Here is a 26,733-nt window from a genome sequence, read left to right as displayed (position 1 = left end):
AATGTATCAATGGTTGTTCAGTTACGCGAACAAGCAAGCGATGTGTAATAAAAATTTGACTGAGTAAGCTCAAAATCACCCGATCGTATTAGATCAACTTATAAGAATGCCAAATACTGCATCTCACATACCAAGAGGAAAGCAGGTGAGCCCAAAGCCATATCTACAAGAAATCTTCAATGTTCAAGCATATTCCTGCATTCCTCTCACCAAAACGCAAGAGACCATCTATCGTAACATGTCGACTTTAGGTTCTGCTAACAATGCTCGACGACCTTCGTGTTCTAATGCAAGAAGAGATGCATCTTCCACTTCCACCTGTGAAAAGTGAGGAAAATATCATACAAATGACAATCATTAACTATCGAGGAGAAACTTATATGAACTAGAGTCAAGCATGCGGAAAAACTTGTGAGTCTTCGGGATTTCCTATAGGCAAACTTTTTACATGAGTTTGTTAACCCGTTTCAAGTTGTTCTTCTAAGATTTAACCTACAGTCTTGAGCATTCATCAGTTTGTCTGTACACAAAACCCAACTGGACAAACTATGCAGATTTCATTAAACAACAGACTACAAAAATATCACAACAGAAATTTTCAAAAAAATTATCCAAGTAACCATTCTAAACTACCATCACTGCAATCACTTTATAAAAACTTACACAAGCATGCCAGCGAATGTTGTGAATTGAAGAGCATTTGGGAAAGAATGTGAATTTTATTGGTAGAGTACATGTATACATCAACTCTCATCGATTGGAAATCCATTTCAAACCCATATAGGTAGATACATGTATACCTCCATCTGCAATATTTGGTCAATCGAAATTCGGAAATCCATTTCAAACCCATTGAAAAATTAGTCATAGTAATCCTCAATAAATCACAGGTTACAAAACAAAATTACATCAAATGAACAATCACAAACAGAAGACCAAAACAGCCACAAACAGAAGACCAAATCCTAATTCTGCAATTCCACCAAACATCGAAACCGTAATATACACAATTTTATACACATCAAACCCTAAAATAGAAGACCAAATGCTAATTCCTAAATTCCACAAAACACTAAAACCCTAAACACAAATCAAATATCACATAAATTAGAGAATCCACAATTTTATACCTGCTTATACGTCCGTCGTCTCGATGATGCACTTGGTGGAGAAGATGTTCGTAAGCTTGGGGCCGTAGCCGTTGCGTCCACCGGTGGTCTTTTTCACCATATCATAGTAATTGCTACTAGTCAGGAGATGTCCAAAGTTCAACTTCGGGATGTAGACCCTCTCCTCCTGGTGAATCTCGACAGGAACTCCAACGACGTTGTTGTAGAAGCTGATGCAGTTCTGCTCGACGTCAATGGACAGAGACAATGAGGAGATGAGTGAGAGTAGTACCTGATGATGATTGAGAGCGGGTGAGACGCCGAAGGTGGTGACGGTTGGGGCGACGGAGCACGGAAGAGGAGGATTCAAACACGGTTCTTCTTCCTCTCCCTTCACTTCTCTTTCTCTCTCAGATTCAGACGAAAATGAGTGGCATTGGCTCAAATGAAATAGCAAGACACCAAAGATTGGAAGATTGAATTGAGGTCAGTAAATTGTTAGATTAAAATTCAAAATTTTTAAACCCTTTTCATTAATTTTCTTTTTGTTTTATCGAGATTTTCAAGAAAGACGACTTTTACTTTCGATAAAAGTGATGCTTTTGGTTAGGGCTTTAAATCATTATCATGAATTTAACCACAAAAGGCCATCCTCTGAAACTAGTCCAAAACATGTAAGGGCATGTTTGGGTATCGAACGAGCAACAATACAGATTCCGGAATTGATCATAAATAAGCATCCTTCAAAAGCCCAACAAGCTTCACTGGTCTTGAAAAAGTATTGGATTTCATGAAGAAAAATGTGCGACAAAGAATTTCCCGTTAAAACAAAAGGATAAACCAAGAAAAACAAAAAACTGGTGAATGGTGTAGATTGTAGCGATATCTTAATCTATTGTAATACGAAATGCAGGATTTGAACTTGGATGCAGAGGAGGAACGCAGCCCTCTAGCCTGTATTTGGAGGAACATAATTTGCGATAATTTGCATTTGACACTTGGATTTCCTTGTACTGCTATGTGGACATGGAACCATAAATTCCAGAAATGTTGATGACTGGTAGCCTGAATTCACAAATGTACAAAAGGGAATGCCAACTATTGCAAGTTTCCTTCACTGGTACGTAACAACGTGTGATGCTGAAATTAAAAATAGAAGATCTAGCACTTGTGGAAATCAAAATCTAACGGCTTAAACCCTCGTATCACAGATGAAGGAAAAACTTGCAATTTCATCTGAAGTATTCTTCAAGGCGCAGTATTCTTTCTGATTAATTCTAAAGCCAAAGATGAAGGGACAACTACATCAATCTAATCCAACAAAACTTCAAAATTCTACGAAAAAGAAAATCAGAATTCAATCATAAATCATAGAGTAAAGTCGAGGATCGAAAATTCTAAGGTGCTCCGGAGTAGGAACGGATATATTCATCGACTATCAGACTGATCAAATGTAAGGCAGCAATTGCATCACAAATGGACCCCAATTCCAAATAGTTGCCCTTCTAAATTTCCATTTCCCTTCCCTAATTACCTCAACATCCATCACAAGCAGGCAAAACTTTAACCTCAACCAAACCAGTTCCAGAAAAACATAAAAAAGACAAAGCACAGAGACAAAGAACCAATGTACAACAAATAACAAAACATAGACAGACAGTAACGTCATCAACAAAATATATTATATTCTTAAATGATGATGAAACATCATAAGTCGGACAGAGACACAGAATCAACATAAAACCAAACCCCCCATATTTACCAAATTAACATATTAAATTAAATACATCTAATCCCAGTTATAAAAAGATACCCAAATCTCCAAAGCTCCAATCTTTGTCAGTAAATATGCTTCAATCCCAGGCCATGCTTCCCGCGAACGCAGCCAGGCCTCGCAACCATGTACGGAGACCGCTTCGAATTGTTCGTCTTCGGAATCATCCTCTTCCCCAATTTCCTCATCCTCTGCCGCCCGAACTTGTCGCTCACCGACCACGGCACCAGCTCGTCGTCTAATCCATACCCATCCTCCTCCTCCTCCTCCTCACCATGACCCTCATCCTCATCGCTGCCGTCGTCCCAATCGCTACGGTGTTTGAGATTGAGACCCATATCCACAAATCGGACGAGATGGGGGCGGCGACGACGTTGGGCGGGGATCGGATCGGCCACCGGCGGAGGGATCGAAGGGGAAAATGAAGCGGGCCCGATGATAAGCCTATCGAACCGATTTGCTTCTTCGTCTTTATCCGTTTGTTCGGAGTCGGAGCGGTGGTGGTGGTGGTTTTCCTCTGAGTCGGCGTCGGAGGCGTCGATGAATTCCCAGTGTGTGAGACCCAAGAGTTCTTCTCCGTCTTCAATTTCCAAGAATTCGAATTCTTCGTCCATGGAGTTTGCCCTTGAAATTTTTCCCAAATCCATTTCCGCCTGGTGCTTTTCTTTCCCTTTTCTTCTGAATTTTGAAATGAATTATATGGGATTGGAACAGTCAGTTGAGTTTTTATACAAAAGGCTGGGCTCTCGAGGAATCTCAGGTGCACGGAGAGGATGGTGTGTCCCCGCGTACAAGTCATCACGTTCCATTGGTGCACGTGAATCCCCCTAATGGGCATCTTCCACGTGTCATACCACAGAAAACTTTTTTTAAAAACTAAATAAATATGCTACTTAAACTAATTTTTGAAACCAATAAACTAATTTTTGAAACTAAACTTTTAACCAACAGAAGAACTCAATATCTTTTCACCACTATGGTAAATGATCACTTGTTTAACTAAATTGAATTTAGTCTATCAGTTTTTGGCCTAGCATTACGCTAACTAAATTATAACCAAGGGTTACTTAAAAATTGAAGCACTAATCACTGAATTTTCGCTCAAGAATTTTAGTTCACGAATTAGAAGTTGAAGAATTTTTAATTTTCTCCTAACATCTGCTTATCTCCACTTCCTTTAATTTCTAGTTTTATTTATTTATTTGTTTTGTAGGTGATATGGATCTGATAGTAAGCAGGGATGTGGAATGTGGATGGAAGAGGCTATGGGTTACTACTTATCCTTAGTTTGTGTGATTGTGATACTCTTTTTCCTATCTCGAAGTTTTATCTCATACGATTTTTTTAGGAAGATTATTTTATAGAGGTTCTTTTTGTTGTTTTTCCCGTGATATTTGTCGGACAGCGTATCTTACGTCAGATATAGTTTTTACCTCCAATATTCACGTTGGGTTTTGGTTTGTCATTTTTTGGCTATCCCTTTGTATTATCTTTTAATAAATCATCTATTATTCAGACAAAAAAAATGGATAATAGTCTCTGTACTTATCACTACTTATAAAATGGTCTTTTAAACTTTTGTTCATTATTTGCCCCATAAAATCTTTTATTTTGGACAGAAGTTTTAAGAAAGTTACCCCAAGAAATTCATTGCTCCATGCTACGATAAGTTCATCAACCAATACTCAGCAAATTTTTTATTCAACAACGAAAGATCCAATTTGACCAAAGTTTTAATGCAAATTCGAGTAGGCTCTGTTTGGGTTAATATTCAACATTGGGCTTTATGATAATGAAGCCTAAGGACTCCAAAGCAAATGGAAGCCTACTCGAAACCTAGTCGATAGGCCCAAAGCAAATTGAAGACATTTCAGCCAAGGCATAGGCCACATGCCTATGATTGAAGTGATGGGTGACAGAGACCAACTCACCACCAGCCAAAAAGCAAATTCTAATGGCTTGACAAGTAAATAGATGATAACTCACTGCCTTCCAAAAGATATCAGTTAAAGGCAAGGAAAGAAGGGTCGGGCCAAATTGTCTATAAAAGGAGAAAGGGACACCAGAGACAAACACACTCAACCAACCAATCAAAAGATATACAAACTCTGCTCTCAAGCCAGTTCGTACCCAGAAAGCTGAAACTTGTTCAGACGCAGTTACTTTTAACTGTAGTTCCCTTAGGAAAAACCATCTTTGGTCTAGTTTAAACGCTTTGTTACCTTCCCTTCGTTTGTAGTATGAATTTCCTCGAGTAAAACCTATTTACTTTCCATCCACCTTATCATATGAATCTCTGTAAACACAAAGAGAAGTGGCTGCAAGAAGTTCAACCTTGCCTAACAAGGTTAAATCTTGCCTAAGTCTCTTTTGTTTGTACTTATCTGTAGTATATCTATCGTTTAATGCATGTTCCCTTATGTATTTAAGTCATTTTCACCTGTTTTCTACTTAAAAGTTTCATCTGCAACAAGATCCAGTTAAGTTAATAAAACCAGTTTTCATTAAAGTAAACTTTGATTAAGGAAGTGGTTGAAAGGGCCTTGAACTCCCTATGTTTTGGGCATACATGATCGTGAACTAAAAATCCTTGTTTACAAGGCAAGAGAAAGAACCTAATGCAAACTTAACCCATCTATGACAACCATTTGATAACCAAGAAGTTTGAGTAACTTAGGGCTCAAGTGATCAACTTAATTCACTTATATACAACAATCTGCAATATAAAGATAACAGTGGCACGCTCAATCCCTTGTTAGCTTTGATTTGCGAGCCTCAAGGCCTACACCAAAAGCCCCATAAAGGCACCTTTTAAACTAACTACCATCTTATATTGCAGCACACCAAGCAGCAAGAACTTGCCTGATAGGCAAGAACGTGCCTGACAGGCAAGAACGTGCCACCTCCTCAGGGAGTTGTGCGAGGGACCAGACCCAGATCTCCTGCCCGAACATATAATTAGAGGAACTTTTTTTTTCTAAAGTGTCTCTCCAGTTGTATAATGACATATGATGTACCATACCGTGTTCCAATTTCACAAAAAAATCTCTCCCTCTCCTATGCCCCCCAACTTCTGCAAATCCTAACATTTGCTTCCTAGCCAATTATTTGCCAGGCGACGGACCAATGCCATGAACGTATGAGAACTCCAAGCGATTTAAGGTCCTCCTAAAAGTAAAGAGAAATACTACTATACTTTTATTATCCACAATAAGAGGTTAGGAAGTAGATTAAGCCTCTCAATGGGTTAGTCATATAATTTGGGTCGAATTCTCCTTGGTGAGAATCAAATATAAGACCTCTAACTTAAAAGTGGAGAGTAATACTACTATAATGTAGTACTAAATAGCCTCAAGTTATACTTAGGCTTGGAGTTAAACAAAGTCCATCAAAGTTTATATACAATACACCCCTCTAAAGTATGCAATGGATTAGGGATGTTGTTATCGTCACTCCAAAATAATTAACATCCACCCTTTCCATAGAAAAATTTAAGAGAAAAATAACACTAAAAGAGTGCATAATGACTTTGGTAGTGTCAATAACAGCTAAAAAAAAGAGAGAGAACAAGTCATGTACAATTCAAATGAAGCTTTTATGGAAACCCCAAATTATCCAGTTCAAAATGAGTGAAGCTTATTATTTGTCATTCTTTCTCTTATGACCACGATTAATTTACATGGAACTGCTAATTCCTTTTCCGTGACAAATCCTTTTAAATAGGTATATAACGTAGGGTTATTAGAACTGCGGTTCTTGACATGTTAAAACACGACGGTAAGAATGCGATGTACTGTAGCATAAAAGGGCAACAAATTGAGATATTGGAGAAAATCAAATTGAATTATAAGAAGCAATGTGTTTAATTTTTGGGTTTTGATCAGAATAACTGGTCCCCGAATCTTATTACAAAACAAATATTTAGCAAAATTGCATTTTGATCTAAGCTTCCATAGAGCCACAATTCATTCCCCCTGCCCCCTCTCATACAGGCTGATTGTATTCCTCCTTCGTAAATGTTTGTTACTTCGATTTCATTAATCACAACATTTGCACAATATATGTGATATAGAAAGGTTTAAATGTGGTAGGATTCATTACAAATGTGAAACTTAATGCACAAGTTATATAATTTCAAATAACACAACCTATAAAGATTTGAAGGTATGGACTAAGATCAAGTGTGCTGGTTGTGGGCAAATAACAACAATCTCAGAATTTATCTGCTACTTGAACAACATAGCTTCTGCTACTTGAACAACATAGCTTCTCATGTTATAAACTGTACCAATCTGAGAATTCATCTGCTACTTGAACAACATAGCTTCTCATGTTATAAACGGTACCAATCTGAGAATTCATCTGCTACTTGAACAACATAGCTTCTCATGTTATAAACTGTACCAATCTGAGAATTCATCTGCTACTTGAACAACATAGCTTCTCATGTTATAAACTGTACCAATCTGATATTGATAGCGATCCTAAATGTGGGAGTCTTTTTAAGTCAAGACATGATGTTTCTAATTATTTTAAAATGTGAATGGTTTGAAAATTACTTGTAAGCCGTATGTGTAATTGGACAACAAAGTGAGTATTTTCCAAGTGCACTTGGTCTAATTTGATGATTCCAAAATTGTAAAAAAGAAAGATTTTTAAACTGGACATATGTTGATATTATATATTGCACCATATCTACCGTCTGATTCTGTTAAATTTCATGATAAAAGCATTCATAATTGTATTCATTGGATTCTTGCCAGACAGAAAAAGTGCTAAATTGGATAAAATTTCTTTAACATAGAAAGATACTTAGTAGAACAAGTATTGTGACCATTATGTATGCATTAGATCATTACCTGACATGGTATTCACATCTAACTTAATCGTTCGTCTTAACTTTGGGAATGTAGCATACCAGTAATCCCTTGTGATGCCCAATCTTCAAGTTCATATTTTCAAATCATGAACATGTACTACTACAGATTGCCCTGAAGTACTTGGACAATTTGCTCCGCTCTGGATTGGATTCCATTCAAATACTCCGTAAGAATACGCTGCTGGTATGAACCACCCTCCTGACGAAGAGAAAAGAACCAAAAAGCAAAAAAATCAACATCTGGAAAATAGAAATTGAAACGTTGACGGGTTATCCAAAGACCAAGGTTGTTTCTCACTGTTCGGATCAGAGTCCGCTCAACCCTTTTCTTAATGACAGCATAGAGTTCCTGCGGAGAAACTTCCCCTTTGCCAATTGTCAATCCATTGATCAGCAGCTTGTTCCATTCTTCCTCAGGAGCTGCAACAAATGAAATGTCCATGAATGAGACAGATCTACCAGACATGAGATCAAAATAAGTAGAGTTTCTGAGTTAACTGTTTATAAATTTAACAGAAAGGTCAACCAACCTCCCCATGCTTAGTTTAAATGATCAAAATGCACAGAGAAAGTCATGTTCACAGCTCTGAGGCATATATAAGTTAAGCTGACAACCGATTGTATAAATAATTGACGACAAAATTCCAGCACAAATACTAAAAACTCTTAACAGCTAATTCTTCCAATTACCCTTGTAAGATGATTAGGGTAAAACAAACGTTGGGTGCCCTCAATGGCCTTGAAACCTAACTGAAGCCCTATATGTCTCTATTATACGGGATTCTCAATCACTTCTTTCAACATTATGATCCCACATTCAGGATATTCCTTCAACATACTAGAGTCACAAATATGTTGCAAAGCCCTAAATATATTCCTTTAGACGACAACAGCTAGAGACACCAGATTCTCCAAGGCCAAGGAAACACCATCAATTTATAATGCAACAAATTCATAAAGATAAAGTAACTACCACTGCAGAAAACATACTAGTCAATGGTAAACACTGAAGGTTAGGAGAACAATCTCTTTCTTAAGAACCAGTAAGCTTTCAACAACTATATACACTGCGAGATAATTTAGATTATAATGACAATTTTTCTTTTATAAATGATGGCAGACACCTTTGATTATGGTTTCAAGAAGCTTCTCGGGCTTCAGAATTTCATCCCCTGCAAATAGTACTGTTATTCAGAAATCCGAACTCTGAGATAAAACAAGCACAGTACATAATGCAACGTATTAAAAATATAAACATTGTTCTATCATGTATAGCAAAATTTGGTTTGCCACCTTTGCAAAAGTGTCCCCCCCCGGGGGCGGCTCTAAGCCTTCCCTCTTCCCCCCTCCTCCTTTTCTTTTTGTTTGGACAACGTGCATAGGATTGGAAACAGAGACCCATAAATTATACTACTGAAAATGCATGTTTATGAGATGACACATATTATTTGGTTTTATGCATCCAGCAAATGATATCATGTGCAAAGGCGATGTGGCCATTGTAATTACCTTTCTTTGCATAGCTACGTTTGGATAGAACAGTAGAAGCATAGAGCTGCAAAACCTTTTGTAACATAGCCTCAAACCCTGGCTTATCCCCATCTCCTTTCGCCTGAAAATAACTAACAAAATACATCACAAATTGAATCATATATGAAATGACCAAGAAAAAAAAAAATCATAGCATCCAAGCAGAATTCCAAAATAGGTATGAATTTGAATTCTGAAGTTTTGTATGGAACTTTATAAATTAGCATGTCTAAAGCATCAAATGGAAGAGATTGTTCATGAAAACAAGATATCAAGGACAACACTGTGGAGCTGAGTATATTCTAGTAGCATCACTTAAGTTAAAACGGATGAAGAAGAAGAATATGTGTATGAAAATACTGAAGATAACTTCTTATGCAATATAAAAATGCAAGCAAAAACCCACAATCCAAATTGTCAAGAAACTACAATTCGAGGGCAAGGTGAGAACATACTAGCACATTACTACACCAAGGATGAAAGATCCTATGGTTTGAAGAAGAGTATACTCAGGCAGTAGCAATTAAAGTATTAAAACATACTCACTTGTCGTAGTTGCGCATTAACTTCTGCAAGAAAGCCTTCATCTAGTTGCCCTTCTTGCTCCCTGTGGAATATTTCCTGATGATCAAAAAGGAAAAAGATGAACAAATTGAACAAACAATATAATGAAGAGAAAAAAAAAACAACTTCAAATTACAATTTGTTTTTGTTGGAGCATTGAATTCCCAACCAATTTGGTACCGGTGGAGATATCCACAACTTTGCATATTGATGTTTAAGACACCTAATGCGGGGCGGGGGGCGGGGGTGGTTACGATTTTCAACACGCCCCCTCACGTGTGACTAGAGAGAGCCAAAGACGTAGATCAATTTTATTAATCCAATAAAATTTGACATGGAATACCATGTTAGAGTTGCAGCACAAAATTAAACTAATTGATTCCAGGTGAAATGGAGATGCCAAAGATTTTTATATCAAGATGCAACCCCACGTGCCTTTTTTATATTCACAATAGAATTGATGAAACATGATTTGAAACTAAATCAATGGCCTAACATTAGCAATTTCAGAAAATGCAGACGACAAATTTAAACAGGCAGGAAGGCTTGTTTAGTTCTCAAAAACATCTTCTACATATGGCAAAAGTGTAAACATCTGTACAATCATTATCAAACCAAAGCAGTAATGCAAGAGAAGCAAGTAACAATAAAGCTAAAATAAGTTGATAAAAAAACTTACTCCAAAGGTACACAAAAGGATGAAAAAATAATTCAAATTCAAATTCTGCCAACCAAATTGCATATATTCAACAGTGAGTACCGACCCAAAAGAAAAACACTGCAATAAATTAAAACAAAACGGAAGAAAGAAAGACTCACTTTCTCCATTAACTTAAGAGCTTCAGGATCTCTAGGGGGCCATCGAATTTCTTCTACATCATCCACTACAGGTTTCAGAACCCCTTTGAGGACATCAGTAGCTGAATCTATCTTTTCCTACAAGGAAAGGAAAACTAGGATGTAAACTTGTATTGTACTTGAAACACTCGGGAATACAATTTAACATGAACCAAAAACAAGAATAATCCCCCTTGAATTATGGGGTGTAGAGAGAGAGAGAGAGATACATAAGTCTTATGGACAAGGCGATCCACTATGCTCATAATAGATATTGCCAACTCCTCGTAGTCTTTCTGAAAGAACGGAAAAGATTAAGCCTTCTTTCACAAACTCGAAAAGGAGGCAGACAAAAAACAAAAATATCATCAAAAATAATAGAATTAACCAAGTTCAAAACCGTGCTTTATCATCCTCCGATTTACAGGTATCAGTTCTTGCCGCAAGCCGTATCCAAAACCCCTCATTAAAAGCCAATACATTTTGAACAACAAGCTTCTGAAGCTGTTCACAAATCATAACCAGCAATAAGAATTTCAGTGATAACTTTACGGGTGGAAGTCAATGAAAGCTGCAGTAAAGAAATCCATAGTTAATCAAACAACTCATATCCCAAAACCCCCTTTCCCCCACATGCTCCATATGATTGAAACTTTATATTATCATACATCAAATTAAAACTAGAAACTCTATTGCAAAGAAATTCAAATATTTTAGAATTCACAGGTATTACTTTTTTCGTATCATAATCATATATAAACAATTCATTAATTACATACCCTAGTCCTTCACAGGCACTACCAGAAAAGGCCTATTGAAAGAATTGCCTTTACCGTCTTATCTGACAAATCTTAAAAATTTGAAACAAATTGAAACAAAGACCTGTTCTTACAACTGCCATTTGTGTATTTAAAATTATAATATTAACTTGGTCTCATCCCATGTCTCTTCAAATTTTCAGATAAAGTAATACTCTTTACTACTAGTATTACTTAAGATGATGATAGAATAACTTCTGTAACTAGTTTATAGTCTCATTACCAGAGACAGGACAACATCAAGTAAACAAATCCAAATCAGTTTAATTCGCTGCTAAAAAGGAAATAATTGGTGGAAGTAAGTCAATCAGACATCTACGTACTTCAATTGGATTTGAATCCCTCAGTTTGTCTATCAGCCTATCCACTTCTACAGTCTTTTTGAATGCTTCTTCAGCATCTTGATTTGCTACACAGATCAAAGTTCTCCTGTTTTATTAGATCGAAACACACAAGTTTACTATTGAGTATTGTAAACTCCATCACCCAGATTCATGGACAGGGGAACCATAAAATGGAACAAAACATGTTAGAATATAGAGACATAGACTACGAAAATGAACTTTCCAACAATAAACCAATAACACACAACATAACATTTGAAGAGAAAAGAAAAGGGAAAAATCCAAAAAACCGAAAATAGAACACGCTTGTAAAAGTAGTCCTCCAGAGTCCCTCTAGCTAGATGACCATTCCTGATCCTCTTTTTCTTTTCTGATACTTAACATGAATAAATGACCATTCTTGATTTTCTTTGTCTTTCTTTATAAAAAGGCAAACAATTATTTATTAACGGCTTTAACTGACCATACTAATCAACTTTTTCCAACTGAAAAACAACAATAAAGAAAATAAAATAGAAAACAACAGGCAAGAATCATTATTTTAACTAACTAAATGACAACTCTTGGGTTTTTTTTTTTTTTTTTTCTATCTTAATATAATAATAATAGTAGACCAAGAGTAGATAGAGTACGAAAATGGGGATGTATGTAAGCTCCTTCCCTTCAGAACACTGTCATACCCACCTAGTGATCCCCTAAAAGATATCACATCAGTGTCATATTTCTGAAGTGAGAGAGAGAAAGAGAGTATGAGCTCTTTAGTACCCTTTCCTTGCAGGTGTTGTATCATAGGACCATTATATTTGGTTTGGGATAGGGCAGATTTTTTTTTTCTTCCCCATTTTTGTTACTTGTAAAGACATGCCAGAGCTACCACAAAGATAGGAAGGGGCTAATATCAGGTTATTAAACCGGTATCTCTACAGCGGTGACGATGAGGACATCAGATATCAAAGTGTGGCGGGTTATCAATTATCAACATCTTGCAAATGTCCCACATTGTAAAATCAATTATCATCTCACAAATGTCCCACAATGAAAAATTAGAACATCTTCGCATAAGTGCTATAAATTATTGGACATCCTTTGCAAGAAGGTTTTGTAATGGCAAGTTCTAATGGAAATGGAAATGGAATGATGGAAAACCAAAGGAAAAGGAAAATCATTACTCAAAGCCAGAAGAAAAAGTAATTACCTTTTCTTCCAATCCGTATGATTGTTCGAACCGAACGGCTTTGGCCTCCACAACATCCCCGCAACATCCCATTTCTTGAGAAATGACGTTGTTAAACCAATGCAGCAAAGCACCTACTCAGAATATTACAGAAAAAGAAAACCCAAAAACTGTCATCAAATATTGACAGAGAAATTACCAAAAACAACAAAAATTACCAAAAACACTCAGAAGTCAGTTTTCATGTATCTTTTGTACTACATTTTCTCAGAGCTTCATTAGCTTCTATATACGGAGATTAAAGAAGAATTGTATCAGGAAGGAACCTGGTGGGAGTGAGAATGTGAAGAGGAGCACCGGTGAACTTGTACGGACAGAGGCGCGGGCGTGAGTAATGATGAGGAAGCCATTGGAGGGAAGCTCATAGGTACGGGCTGTGGCGGGAGAGAGGGAGAGGGAGAGGAGGGACCAATAGTAATGGGCGTTCAAGTTTGTATATCAAGAGTTTTCTTCTGTTATCGCTTTGTGGGGATGAATGGATGAGAAGCTTTGGGGCCTATACCATCAAAGAATGCTTTATTTATCGGCCCTTTAATAAAGCCCTAGCTTTGGAAAAGGGTCCGTGCCAACGTATCCAAATCAACAATTTTTCAATAAAACTAATAAAAATGACTTGAAAACTTTGAGTTTTAACGATAAGGAAAAAATAAAGGGTAAAATGAATAGTATCAGGATTGACTTTTTAGTGTAAAAATGTGGTTTTTCGTTAAAGTGAACAGTACCGGGAGCTTTTCGTTAAAGTTCCCCAATTTTCCCCAAAAAAAACTATTGTGATGGTTTAGTGGTATTCTTCGGTATTTGTAAGTGGAAAGTTTAGTAGGTTTGACTTCCATAGAGTTTTTCGAATGCACCTTCTTTCAATTCTAGTTATTGATATTGTAAGTGAAAGTTTAGTAGGATCAACTCCCGTAGAGTTTTCGAATGCACCTTCTTAATTCTATTTATTGATTTTCTTTTAGTTTACTCAATGTGACTCGAAAAAAAGTGTGCAAGGTAATAGATAGTGTTTATAAATTGCTTTATGAAGTGTTTATTCTTAAAGTCGTTGTAGTTGCATAATAAGGAATGCCAAAGGAATAATGGCGGGTGGGGAAATTATAATTCTTTTAGAAACTTCACAGGTGATGGGAAAGGTTTGATTCTCCCCAACCCTTTATACTTGTATCAACAAAAAAATTCATAACGGATGTCAACATAAGACGGGTGAAAAAATAGAACAATTGCGTAATAGTAAGGGCTAGTGTGGGATTGAAGTGCTTTAAAAAAATAAAAATAAAAACTTTTATGTTGTGCTTTAAGTATAATCAGCTGCAAAATAAAGTACAATTAGTATCTAAAGTCTTGAAGGTGTTTTCAATGATGACAAATAGTGGTGATCGGCCCCCAAAGTTGACATAATAACATATGCCCATTTTTAAGAGCATTTAAGTATGCGTAAATCCTGCCACTTAGTACTACGGTTTACCGATATTTCTTTTCACTTGTAAGTGAGAGGTCTTAAATTTGATTCTCGTCAAAATGCAAATTTGAACCATATTATTTCTAGCCTACTCCTCCACCTCCTTAGTGTAGATAATATAATTTGTTAGGTCGTACCCAGTGCACAAGGCTCCCGCTTTACGCAGGGTCTAGGAGAGGTGAATGTCGGCTAGCCTTACCCCCATTTATGGAGAGGCTGCTCCCAAGTCTCGAACCCGAGACCTACCGCTCACGGGCGAAGGTACTTGTCATCGCACCAAGTGCGACCTCTAGATAATATAATTTGTTAAAAAAAAAAAAAAAGGAGTATGTGTAATACCTATTTTATCTACTAGCAAATGACCACTTAGAGTATCTCCAGTCCTTTTATCTATTTTATAGAGAAATTTTAACTTATAGGAATATGACTGTAGGATTTGACAATATATAGGGTTATATTAGTTCTATTTAGGTAAGAACCCTAAAGTAGTTACAACTGGAACTTTCCTATAATATATACTATAATTACAAAGACGATTCGGGGTTAAGTTTCTCCAATCTAACACCATCACCACCTCTGCTGCCACCACCTTGGAAAACTAGACGAGTCTGATCGAACGAGTTTGAAGCAAAGCTGATGATGACAAGGCTGATGGAGCTTTGGTGAGAAGATGGTCAATCAACAGAGGAGATGTCACATTTCCTTCGATTATCAGGGGCCACCTTTACACAGACAAAGTGGTAATCAAGTTCAATATGCGAGCATTATGAACAAGATTAATCGCTAAATAGATGGCACTCAGGTTATCACAATGTAAGAGTACATGGAAAGATAGATGAACACCAAGCTCACTAAGCAAAAAGCAAAACCAAGTTGTCTTAGGACAGGGATGCTCAAGAGAGCGGTACTCCGATTCAGCACGAGAGCGGGACACAATAGGATGCTTCTTAGAACACCACAATATAAGAAGCTTATTTGAAAGTGCTTTTAAGATAACTAAAAGACTTTCAAAGCAATTTCAAATGCACATTGAAAAATCTCTCCTACAATGAACGAGAACATTTAGGAATCAAACTCACACACTAAATCAGAAAAATTGAAGTCTAATAGAAGTGAGTTTTATAATCAAATGCACACTGAAATAATAATGCGCAACAATTTGAGAGATAGATGGCAACAGAATCATGGTCATTAGGATGATAACACAACTCACAATTTTTCAACTTTGTCACCAATGAATCGTATGATCGTATTGACTATAATTATCAAATTGGATGGCTTTTGGTCTTTGTCACTCCTATACACCCTCGGCATATAAGTTGCCAGTACAGCTAGAACAATATATACCTAGCTACTTTATGTGTCTGAAAAGAAAAACTCGGATTTGAAGTCTCTTTTAACATTGTATAGAGTGATATGACTAGATTAATATAATAGTTTTTTTATTTACTTCATACGGTGCTCAACCACTAAATCTATTGCACATGCATATCATAGCGTTCATACTTAATAATTGGCAGGTATTTGGTCTAGAATCTTCTTATTTAAACTTTCACGACTCTTATTTTCATTATGTATAGTTACACGATAATTTAAATGATCTGTTTCCTGAGAAACCTTTAAACAATTTTTAATTTAATTATTATACAACATTACAAGATGGTGAAAAAGCCGAAAAAATAAAAGGAGAAGTTTCGACTTAAACTGTCGATATCATAAAATGACGACAGCAGCCAGATTTGAGCTGAAAAGATTGAACATGTTTAGCATTCGTATACCGTCACCGTGCTCCTCATCACCAAAATACTTTGTATTTTTAAGTATAAACCTAAACTGACGGCAGGCCAACCCAAATAGACAATTTGCATAGAAGACTGTTTTAGGAGATCCATAAAGTTTGTACTCAACTTAAACACTATATGGCATCACAAAAGTAGTAGTGCAGACATTGAAGAAATTTTTAGTTATGACGGGAACACGAGTGGCACATTACTTATTTTTATGTAAGTGGTAGGAAATTTTATTTTTTAACACACATCCCACCATTTATATAGTAACACGTGGTGTACCATCTCGTGTGACGGTCACACTGAAAAATTTCTCCAGACATTAAGTGGTGGGTGAGTGAGCACTTTTTCACATGGTCTGTCATACAAAAACACATGCACATTCTGTCATTCACCCACCCTCTTCAGTGGGGAAAAACTTAAAAACAATTTTGTAAAACAAGGCATCTCCTTATTTATCAAAATACCATCCATGTAAGGAGATGGTATTGGAACTTTACAACCAAATAATCATAATTATATTCAATTATCAAAACGATAAGAATAATTATACAGAAATCTTGTCATCATCACATGTTGATCAAAAAATGAATTGTCATTCGTTGTTGGATTTGATATAAAATGTAGAATAAATGAATGCATGCATGCACTTTTCTCAGATTTTGAAACTAAATTTAACAATGAATGGATCTTTGGAGTTTGGCTACAATAATGTCTTACTCAGTGATATAAATTTTATGCAATCTAATTGTTGTATAGATACATTAGATCTTTAGGCATGATCTAAGGCCATCTCTAACCGAAGGGTCCAAAGGGCCAGAGGGCCGAAAATAGCCCTAAAACCGTCTACAACCGAGGGCTAGGCCAGATGGCTCTGGAATATGGGAGGGCCCCACGGGATCAGAGAGGGCTGGAGGGCTGGCTGCTTTCGGCCAGCCAGCCAGCCCCGGGCTGGCTATTTTTTTTTTTTAATGTTTTCCTATTGCTGCCGGTTATAACCGACAGCATTAAAGAAGAATTTTTTAATACTGTCAGTTATAACCGACACTAATAGTTTGAATTTTTTTGAATATAACGGCTAGTAGCCGTTGTATTAACCTTTTTTTTTTATGAATTTAAACTTCTTTTTTTCCCTTTTTTTTTCCTTTTCATATGAATCAAATTTTGTTTCATATTTTTTTTCAATTCTATTTTACAAAATTTGTTTCAATTTTTTTTTAAATTCTATTTTTTTTTCCTATAACTTCTATTTTACAATATTTGTTTCATATTTTTTTTTAAATTCCATTTTTTTCCTATAACTTTTATTTCACAAAATTTGTTTCAATTTTTTTTAAAATTCTATTTTTTTCCTATAACTTCTATTTTACAAAATTTGATTCATATTTTTTTTCATATAACTTCTATTTTACAAAATTTGTTTCATATTTTTTTAAATTCCATTTTTTTCCTATAACTTCTATTTCACAAAATTTGTTTCATATTTTTTTTCAATTTGGAATTCTATTCCATCAGACTCCTCATCTTCTTGTCTCATTTGTGCCCATTTTGCTTCCAATTTGGAATTGGATGAGGACCCCCAATTGGAATTGGATGAAGATCCAAAGTTGGAATTCATTGCAAACTTGAATTGAAAGAGATTGAATTGCAAGAGATTGAATTGAAATAGATTGAATTTAAAGTTGTGTGAATTATAGCCCAATATCCACCCTATTTATAGCAAAAAAAAATTCAAATCCAACGGCTAGCTGACGTCAGCATGATGTCAGCTACCAACGGCTAGCTGACATCATGTTGACGTCACTTAGCCTTTAGATTTGAATTTAAATAGTAGTTTTTAAATAATAAATTATGTTTTGCCCTATGGCCCTTTGGCCCTCGGTTGGAGACAGTTTTTTGTGACAGGGCTAAAACGAGCCCTCTGGCCCTTTGGCCCTCGGTTGGAGACGGAGACCAATATGGTCATGTACTGTTCATTAAAATATTAATATCCTGGGGAATCTTGGAGGGCCAGAGGGCTAAAACAAGCCCTCTGGCTAGCCCTCGGTTAGAGATGGCAGAGAGCTGAAAATAGTCCTAAAACCGTCTCCAACCAAGGGCTAGGCCAGAGAGCTCGAGAATCTGGGAGGGCCCCACGAAATTTCAAAGAGCCAAAGGGCCAAAGGGCTGGCTATTTTTTATTTATATAGTTTTCCTATTGCTGTCGGTTATAACCGACAGCATTAAAGAGAAATTCTTTTTTATATATAGTTTTACTATTAGTGTCGGTTATAACCGACACTAATAGTTTGAATTTTTTTTTAATATAACAGCTAGCTGACTCAGCTGGCCGTTGGGTTTTTTTTTTTTTTTTAATTTTAAACATTTCTTTTCTTCTATAAATATGGTGAAGTTCTTTCAATTCTTCACTTCATTTGCAATATTTCCTTCTTCAATATTTCCTCCAATATATTTCTCAATATTTCCTTCAATATATTTTCCAATATTTCCTTCATCTATAATATTTGTTTCAATTTTTCAATAATTTCCTTCAATATTTTTTCAATAATTTCCTTCAATATTTCCTTCATTTTTTTTCAAAAAAAAAGGCCTCATCTGCAATGAAAGGTAGGGCTTGGACCCGAAAAGAAGATGAGGGAAAAGGGCAAGGAAAATGATGATTACGCCACTCAACATGAAGTGGTGGCCTCATTGCGATTACTGGCGGAGCAAAATGCCCTTGAGGCGGAAGAAATGAAGTGTAGACATGAAGAACGGGCCAAACAAATACAAAAAGAGATGGATGATAAGAATATGGAAATGAACACTTCGAATTACACTCCAATGAGTAAGGCCTATTTTGATAGGAAAAAAAAGAAATTATGTCTCGGCGGCAATTGTTTACCTCTGACTATACTCTTATAATGGCGGATGATGAAGATGATGTTGATTATGGATATTAAATTTAAGTCGTTGTAATTTTTAAATTTAAGTTAATGTTGTTTTTAAATTTAATTTGTAGTTTTTAAAATTAATTTGTAGTTTTTAAATATAAGTTGTTGTTTTTAAATATAAGTTGTTGTAGTTTTTAAATTTAAATAATAAATTATGTTTGGCCCTATGGCCCTCAGTTGGAGACGATTTTTTGTGATAGGGCTAAAACGAGCCCTCTGGCCCTCTGGCCCTCGATTGGAGACGGAGGCAAATATGACCCTATACTGTTCATTAAAATATTAATATCTTGGGGAATCTTGGAGGGCCAGATGGCTAAAACGAGCCATCTGACCAGCCCTCGATTAAAGATTGCCTAATTGTTAAGCCACATATTGGTACGTAACATAAAAAATAGTTAAAATATTGGATGATGTTATCTATACATTTCTGTTTACCTTTCACATATGCTTCTTAATTTTCAACTATCAATTCAAATGAATAAAAAATGATCAAAAAATAAAAATTAATATGAAGTGTTCAAAAAGTATAAAAAATATATATATAAACAACGCAACCTAAAACTTTTTGCAATCAGACGATGAAGAAAACGTGACTCGATAATATTATAATAACCAAAGATACGACGGAGATGCTTGATCCCTCTTATCTCCTTCAACCTTATTGACGCTTACATACAAATTGCGTATCTTTTGGTGATAGAGGAATACGAGTCGTACATATCTTTCACGTTCTTTTATGTTTGAATGATTCAGTCAAGATCATCCCTATCTAACCCTGAAAAAAGTGTTGTTTTGTCATGTACTGGTTTTCCCATTTCTTTATTTGTTTGGAATTTTTTTCTTGCTTTCCCCTGCTTTCCCGTTATGCTATAACGTGCATATGGGAGTGGGCGGTGGGGGGTGGGGAACTGCCAACCATCACCGTGCTTTGTTTTTGTTTAATTTTAACAAAAACTGCTATTAGCACTTTAAAAAGTTTATTTTGTATATTTTGTAGGTGTATTATAAAAAATTTAGAATGCTAAATGAGATTTTTAAAGTATTAATAACAATTTTTGTTTTTTAACAAACTACATTAAGGAGGTGGGGGAGCGCTAAGCTTCACAATGGACGGACAATAATGTGGTTCAAATTTATTTTTGACAAAAATTGAACATAAACCCTATTCCCTTTTTTAATTTCACTTATTTGTGTCTTCAATCCCTAAAGTTTTAGTTGAAACTTACTAACAAAGTCACATTAGTCAATCGTGTTACGTCATCTCGTTTGGGAGTTCATCTAACATGTTAAGTTCAACAATGTGTTTTAGAACCTTGTTTTTAGAACGCAAGTCAAAAGAGAGGTAAACCTAATTTATCAGGTGCATTTTTGCTCACCCACGTTAACTTGGATGTATGCTCACCATACATCTCCAAGCTTGCCAAGTGTCCCCTTGCCTTAACCTTGGTTAATTGTGATTTAATTACTCTTTATTAATTTAATAAAGAAATAAAAATAAACTAAAAATAGACAAATAATAAACCGTCTACAACTCACCTCCCGAAGCATTTATTCAGTTTCAAAGAAATTGTCCTCCTCCACTAAATCATCCATGACGTTTCGAATCACAGAAATTATCTCCTAATTGTAATTTTATGTATGTATAATATTCTACTGGAAATTGCTCGAGCATTTGAAGCAGCAATGACGACCCTTTATTCTTCTCACTTGTTATCTGCTTCCTCCCACCTCTCACCACCCCACGCCAACCACCCACAATTTGGAACAGTCTTCTGGATACAAATTTTCTTCACTTATCTGTGCATCTTTGCTTCGGGTGAATGGAGGCAACATGTGCTCCTTTCTCACGATGTCGATGGACTTCACCCCGTCAAATCAATTCGCCCATTCCCCTTTAAATTTGTATTAGAATTTAGATTTTAGATTTGGGATATTCGCCCAAATGACAGAAAAGGGGGAAAAGCGACAGAGGAGAGAGATGGGAGGGGGGGAGGAAGAGGGGAGATGGACGGTTGAGATACAAATATTGATTAAAAAGTTTAAAGATAAATGTTAAGATGATTATTAATGTATTATTATAGTAAAATATTAATAACAAATGAAAATGTTAACCAGGATTAAAGCAAGGGGACACTTGGCAAGCTTGAAGATGTGTGGTGAGCATACACCCAAGTTAATATGGGTGAGCAAAAATGCACCCTAATTTATCTTACGATTCAACCATTAATTAATTTCACCCACCAAATGAATGAGGCAACATGTAAGGCAATTTCCTGTGGTGGGGAGGGGGGCATAAGTCAAAATTCTAAAACGCAACTAATTCGTATTGTATTGTTTTCTAGGCATTTTCCTAATTGTAATACATATAGAAAAGATACACCATTTTCCCAAAAACTTAGGGTATTATTTAGAGATGCTCATAACACAGAAGGCAATGGTCTCTTTTTCATTATTTGAAGTTTTGAATGAGAAAGTTTACACTTAATTACTAAAGAGTTTCTGTGCGTCAAAAGGGTTGATTTCTTTTTTTCTTTTTTATTTAATTAGAAAAGTTATTTTTAGTCTAATTTGTCATGATCATTTATCCCTCTTAAATAGTAGTATGAATTTTGAGACATTTTTAACAAAAATAGCTTTCATCAACTCTTCAAGGCTTCTTATGCATAATGCTTCCCAATGATTGATGACTTAGAAAACCAATTGTATGAAAATCTTGGATTTTATATTTAAATTTGTTTACTTTTTAGAGGTTTACAGTTTTATTGGTGAGTTTATTAAGTTTTTTTTAGTCATTTCATTATGAGGGATCGACCTCTCAACATATTCGAGTTCTAAAAGTCTCACTCATTTTGCTACTTAGTATTACTGTTTAGTGGTATTTCTCTTTACTTGTAAGTGAGAGGTCTTAGATTCGATTCTCACCAAAGGCAAGTTTAAACCACATTATTGCTAGTCCATTGTAAAATTTAGCTCACTTCTCCACCCTCTTAGTGTAAATAATATCGTTTGTTCTAAAAAAAAAAAATCTCACTCATCTCATTCCCTATGCTACTAGAGGTATGACCCACCAACACATGTGAGTCTCATCTCTATTAGAAATGGTACACATAAAGGTCGTACCCAGTGCACAAGGCTCCCGCTTTACGCAGGGTCTGGAAGAGGTGAATGTCGGCTAGCCTTACCCCCATTTATGGTATAAATAGAAATGGTACACATGATGGTACAAATAGATGGTAGGAATAATATTTTTGTTTTTTTTTTTAAATGATTCGGCTCAATACGACATAGTTTTGGCCAAACCATTTATAAAAATAATAAAAAGTAATAATAATAAAAACAGCCTTCTTTCTATTTGTGTTTGCAAAACCTTTATTGCGATCCGCAACCATGGCTACTCTTCTACTCCACCACATCCCAAACTTAATTAGTCTTTTGAGTTCTTCACAGCCAATTATCCGAGCTTTTGAATAATCTCGGGACCACCCTGATATCCTCCTCTGCTCATCTCATTCCCTATGCTGATAGAAAAATAAAACAAAAACTAGGCTTCTATTTTGCTTAAAATTAGGCCTTGTTAATTATTGTGTTGAAGAAAATACCATTTCCCCTCTAGTTTGGAATGCCTTTTCGTTTTCCAAACTATTTTCATTCCTTGACATGATTATTTGGAAGGTTGCAGCTGGTGTGGTTTGGCTGCCGACAATGACATAATGCTGCTAATCGAAAGCTTTTATAGCCTTTCATCAATTGATTGAATGCTACTTGCCAAATTGCGCATCTATATCCCATATAATATTGCGTCTTTATGCTTTCATTTCCCTTTTGCACTTTTTGCTAATATAAAATAAAAATACTTGTGTCAAGGATCTACTTGTCGAGAAAATTTCAATATGCTCGAAATAAAGGTATTATATTACGTGTTATTATATAAATAAAAAAATTTATTTTTCAAGCAGTTAATTTTTTAATATAAGTATCTCATCACTTATATATAAATACATAATGTATCACCTCATGTTCCGAAACACACTAAAAGTTTCTCCTGCCGTCCTACTTGTCCATAGACTTATTATCGACGTCATAATCAAATTGTTCATATTCCTACTTTAATAAAAAATAAAAATTAATAAAAATAGCTTGAAAACTTTAAGTTTTAACGACAATGACAAAATAATAAAGGGTAAAGTAAATAGTATCAGAATTGACTTTTTAATGTAAAAATATGGTTTTTCGTTAAACTGAATAATACTGGGAGCTTTTTGTTAAAGTTCTCTTAATAAAAAGACCAAATGATGATTTTCCAACCTTGATATTTTTTTCACAGTTGATTGTTAGACGATGATAACGAATGTGAATAGCTCTTATTGTGACATATGTACTTTGAAATAAATTAAGGAAAATGCTAAGGAGATTATTTAAATCATATGATATGATGGTTAATGATTATGTTTTTAATTTAAAGAATGAATCTAACCAAGAACCGCAACATTATGCGGTTTATAAAATATGGTTTAAAGAGATAGTCTCTGTAGCATCACCCAAATGAAAAATACACATCATTTTTATTCTCCTACACATTCAGCTTAGTCATGTCTTTTGTTTTCGTTTAATTTATTTAATTTGATGACCATAAATAAAAAATAATGCTTGAAAAGCTAAACAATGTGTGTGAAAATCATCTCCATAAACAAATTACAAGTGAGTGAACAAGTAGGTCCACCCATTAAATATTAAATCTAATCAAGAATACGAAATTGTAATTGATGCTCAAAATAGTGAGTATACACATAATTAATTGTTGATGCACGTAAGTTCTACTTTGAATTATCAAAAGCTGACAATCTTCCACGCGTGATTAACGAGTATGAAAAGCAACCCTCTAACTAATTGATAATTGATAATTAATTTGTGATCTGGTCTCCCATGAGTTAACAATAGTGCTCCATCCATATCACCTCTCCCTCTCTTTTCTTGTAGATCATATTCTTTGGAGATAAAGGGAGGGATTAACCTCTCTCTCTCTCTCTCTCTCTCTCTCTCTCTCTCTCTCTCTCTCTCTCTCTCTCTCTCTCTCTCATTCTGCTATATTAGGAGGAGAAGGGCTAGGATCAATATTTGTCAAGCCTCCCCTCCCTTCCCATCTTCAAAGATAATACAGTGGAGAGAAAGAGACATCATCCATCCAATATGAACCCATCCGCCCACAGTTTTTGTGGAACAAGTTGTTCTTAGCTGTTATCTGACTTTCTCTGGTCCATCCCTCATCGGCCAAATGCCCAAAACCCCATACTTGTTCTTTGTCTCCATTCATTATCTCCCATAACATTTCCCCTTCCAACCCCATCACCAACTCAGTTAAAACAACTACTACTCAAACACACAGCTATATCCTGCAGCTGCACTTCCAGAGAAAATTATTTTAAAGAGATCATGAAGATCCGGTGCGACGTGTGTGACAAAGAAGAGGCAACTGTCTTCTGCTCTGCCGATGAAGCCGCTCTTTGTGACGTCTGCGATCGCCAAATTCACCACGTAAACAAGCTTGCCAGCAAACACAAGCGCTTCTCTCTTCTCCACCCAACTTTCAAGGACTCCCCTCTTTGTGATATCTGTCAGGTTAGTACTAGATGCATTCTTTCTCTATGATATTATTGACGATAAAATTACAGGGAAGTGATATTCGCCCTCCCATTTCCCTCATGCACTCCTTATTTTTTAGGGAACTTTAACGAAAAACACCCGGTACTGTTTAATTTAACGAAAAACCACATTTTTACACTAAAAAGTTAATCTTGGTACTATTCACTTTACCCTTTATTTTGTCCTTATCATTAAAACTCAAAGTTTTCAAACCTTTTTCATTAGTTTTCCTTATTTTTTAGCCTTTGAATTGAATACTCCAAAGATAATAAAGGAACTGTACAAGGAGGAGCGCAGTTGGAGAAAACGAGAGTCTGAAAATCACTGTATAATTCCAAATTATATTTCGGCGACAAGAAAGTGTTGTAGCTAGTTAATAATTTTTGGTGAAGAAGATACCAATTCTTAGCTCCTTGAGTCCTAAATTTTTTGTGTTGGGTTTTGTAGGAAAGGCGAGGATTTCTCTTTTGTCAAGAAGATAGAGCAATTCTCTGTAGGGAATGTGACCTTTCGATTCACAAATCGAACGAACACACACAGAAACACAGCAGGTTTCTGCTCCCCGGTGTTAAGCTTTCTGCAGCTTCTTCTTTGTATCCAACTTCATCAGCCTGCTCCAACTTCTCCGAAGTTATGACCGCAAAAACTAATGATGCAAGAGCCTCAAAGTCATCCACAAAGAGACAGAGAACTGTTTCGTCGAACGAAATCTTGAGTTCTTCTTCTCCTTCGTTAATGGAACAAACAATGTCATCTTCGTCATACAACAAGATAGAAGAGAATTATTGTTTCAGTGACAATGGTTCGGGTTCGACAAGCAGCATATCGAAGTACTTGATGGAGACGCTGCCCGGGTGGCATGTGGAAGACCTTCTTGATTTTTCATAGGATCATTCCAATGCTTTCTGTGAGGTTGGAAGTGCACATTGCCTCTAGAGGGGTTTTTTTTCTTCTTTTTTTTTTTGTTTTTGTTCTTTGTTTGAAAAAAGCAATAGAAGGCCATTTTGTTGGTGATGTGTATACTTGGCAGTTATCAAGGCCAATTTTGCTTATGTTACTTGTGGGATTTGCTGCCCTTAGTGAAGCAAGATCTTCCGAACAACGTAATGTTTTTTTCTCATCAAATGATTTGGCCATCTGGGCACTTAAGTTTCACTTGTGTTATTGGGAACTTTTTTTTCAATGGTTTTACTTTGTTATGGACCTAAGGTGATTTGCTACCTCAGTTATTGAGGGCGAGGTCTTCCTCTTCTCTACTAATCTGAGGTTAGCTTAGAACGTGTTTAATTTTTTTTTTTTTGGTCAATAGAACGTGTTTAATTTGACCTCTACATGAAGTGATAATGAATCTCTCATCCACTTGACTTATTCTCTTCATGCAACCATTTGACCTCTAATTTTCGGTTTTAATGTCATGTTTAGTATGTTTAGTTACAAACTCATGCAACCATGTTGTTGATGCACAAAATCAGCTAGGACTTTGGTACAACAGAAAGTATCAGGTTTTGTGACCTTCGCTTGGTTGCTTCGGTCACTAGTGAGGATAAGTACGTAAATGAATAGAGACAGAGAAGCAAACACAGGATGTACGTGGTTCACCCAGATTGGCTACGTCCACGGAGTAGAGGAGTTCTCATTAATTGTGAAGGGTTTACACAAATACATAGGTTCAAGCTCTGGTTTAGTGAGTTCTAGTGAATAGTTTAGTACAAAATGACATTAGAGATTATTGTGGGAGAATGATCCCTATTTATAGAGGAGAGTTTCTAGTTTTGTTCTAACATCGACACGTGTCGTGTTGTGATTGGCTTTTGATGTTGACACG

The 26,733-nt window shown here is 35.8% G+C and overlaps 3 protein-coding genes across 4 annotated transcripts; 1 reads left to right on the top strand and 2 right to left on the bottom strand.

Annotated features, from left to right (window-relative positions):
* Positions 1-2,774: 2,774 nt before the first annotated feature.
* LOC126584783 (uncharacterized) lies at positions 2,775-3,613 on the bottom strand. Its single transcript, XM_050249125.1, has one exon. The coding sequence runs from the start codon at positions 3,528-3,530 to the stop codon at positions 2,949-2,951; it is 582 nt and encodes a 193-aa protein (XP_050105082.1). The 5' UTR covers positions 3,531-3,613; the 3' UTR covers positions 2,775-2,948.
* A 3,986-nt stretch (positions 3,614-7,599) lies between these two features.
* On the bottom strand, positions 7,600-13,554 carry LOC126584778 (uncharacterized). Of its 2 annotated transcripts, XM_050249121.1 has the most exons (11): positions 13,356-13,552; positions 13,051-13,163; positions 11,835-11,940; positions 11,099-11,197; positions 10,924-10,989; positions 10,676-10,792; positions 9,839-9,913; positions 9,272-9,374; positions 8,887-8,934; positions 8,061-8,182; positions 7,600-7,961 (listed from the first exon to the last, which is right to left on the bottom strand). In XM_050249121.1, exons 1-11 carry the CDS (start codon positions 13,452-13,454, stop codon positions 7,863-7,865), a joined length of 1,047 nt encoding a protein of 348 aa, XP_050105078.1. In that variant the 5' UTR covers positions 13,455-13,552; the 3' UTR covers positions 7,600-7,862. The 2 variants fall into 2 exon arrangements, with proteins under 2 accessions (XP_050105078.1, XP_050105079.1); XM_050249122.1 differs by lacking the exon at positions 8,887-8,934 and having other exon boundaries at positions 13,356-13,554.
* Positions 13,555-24,287: 10,733 nt separating this feature from the next.
* Positions 24,288-26,272, top strand: LOC126584782 (B-box zinc finger protein 20-like). Its single transcript, XM_050249124.1, has 2 exons — positions 24,288-24,884; positions 25,356-26,272. The coding sequence occupies exons 1-2, from the start codon at positions 24,699-24,701 to the stop codon at positions 25,794-25,796; spliced, it is 627 nt and encodes a 208-aa protein (XP_050105081.1). The 5' UTR covers positions 24,288-24,698; the 3' UTR covers positions 25,797-26,272.
* Positions 26,273-26,733: the final 461 nt, after the last annotated feature.

The sequence above is a fragment of the Malus sylvestris genome, chromosome 10 (assembly GCF_916048215.2).
Source record: "Malus sylvestris chromosome 10, drMalSylv7.2, whole genome shotgun sequence".
In the NCBI taxonomy this organism is placed as follows: domain Eukaryota; kingdom Viridiplantae; phylum Streptophyta; class Magnoliopsida; order Rosales; family Rosaceae; genus Malus; species Malus sylvestris.
The sequence above is the reverse complement of the archived record's forward strand: the minus strand, read 5'-3'. Positions and strand labels throughout refer to the sequence as shown.

What these genes read in the sequence shown, in the direction of transcription:
- LOC126584783 (XM_050249125.1), bottom strand. Translation starts at nt 3,530, where the DNA reads ATGGATTTGGGAAAAATTTCAAGGGCAAACTCCATGGACGAAGAATTC.
- LOC126584778 (XM_050249121.1), bottom strand. Translation starts at nt 13,454, where the DNA reads ATGAGCTTCCCTCCAATGGCTTCCTCATCATTACTCACGCCCGCGCCT. An exon ending in GGGATTCAAATCCAATTGAA is followed by an intron (nt 11,198 to 11,834) that starts GTACGTAGATGT and finishes ATTTGTGAACAG; the next exon opens with CTTCAGAAGCTTGTTGTTCA. An exon ending in TCTTGAAACCATAATCAAAG is followed by an intron (nt 8,183 to 8,886) that starts GTGTCTGCCATC and finishes CATTTGTTGCAG; the next exon opens with CTCCTGAGGAAGAATGGAAC.
- LOC126584782 (XM_050249124.1), top strand. Translation starts at nt 24,699, where the DNA reads ATGAAGATCCGGTGCGACGTGTGTGACAAAGAAGAGGCAACTGTCTTC. An exon ending in CTCTTTGTGATATCTGTCAG is followed by an intron (nt 24,885 to 25,355) that starts GTTAGTACTAGA and finishes TGGGTTTTGTAG; the next exon opens with GAAAGGCGAGGATTTCTCTT.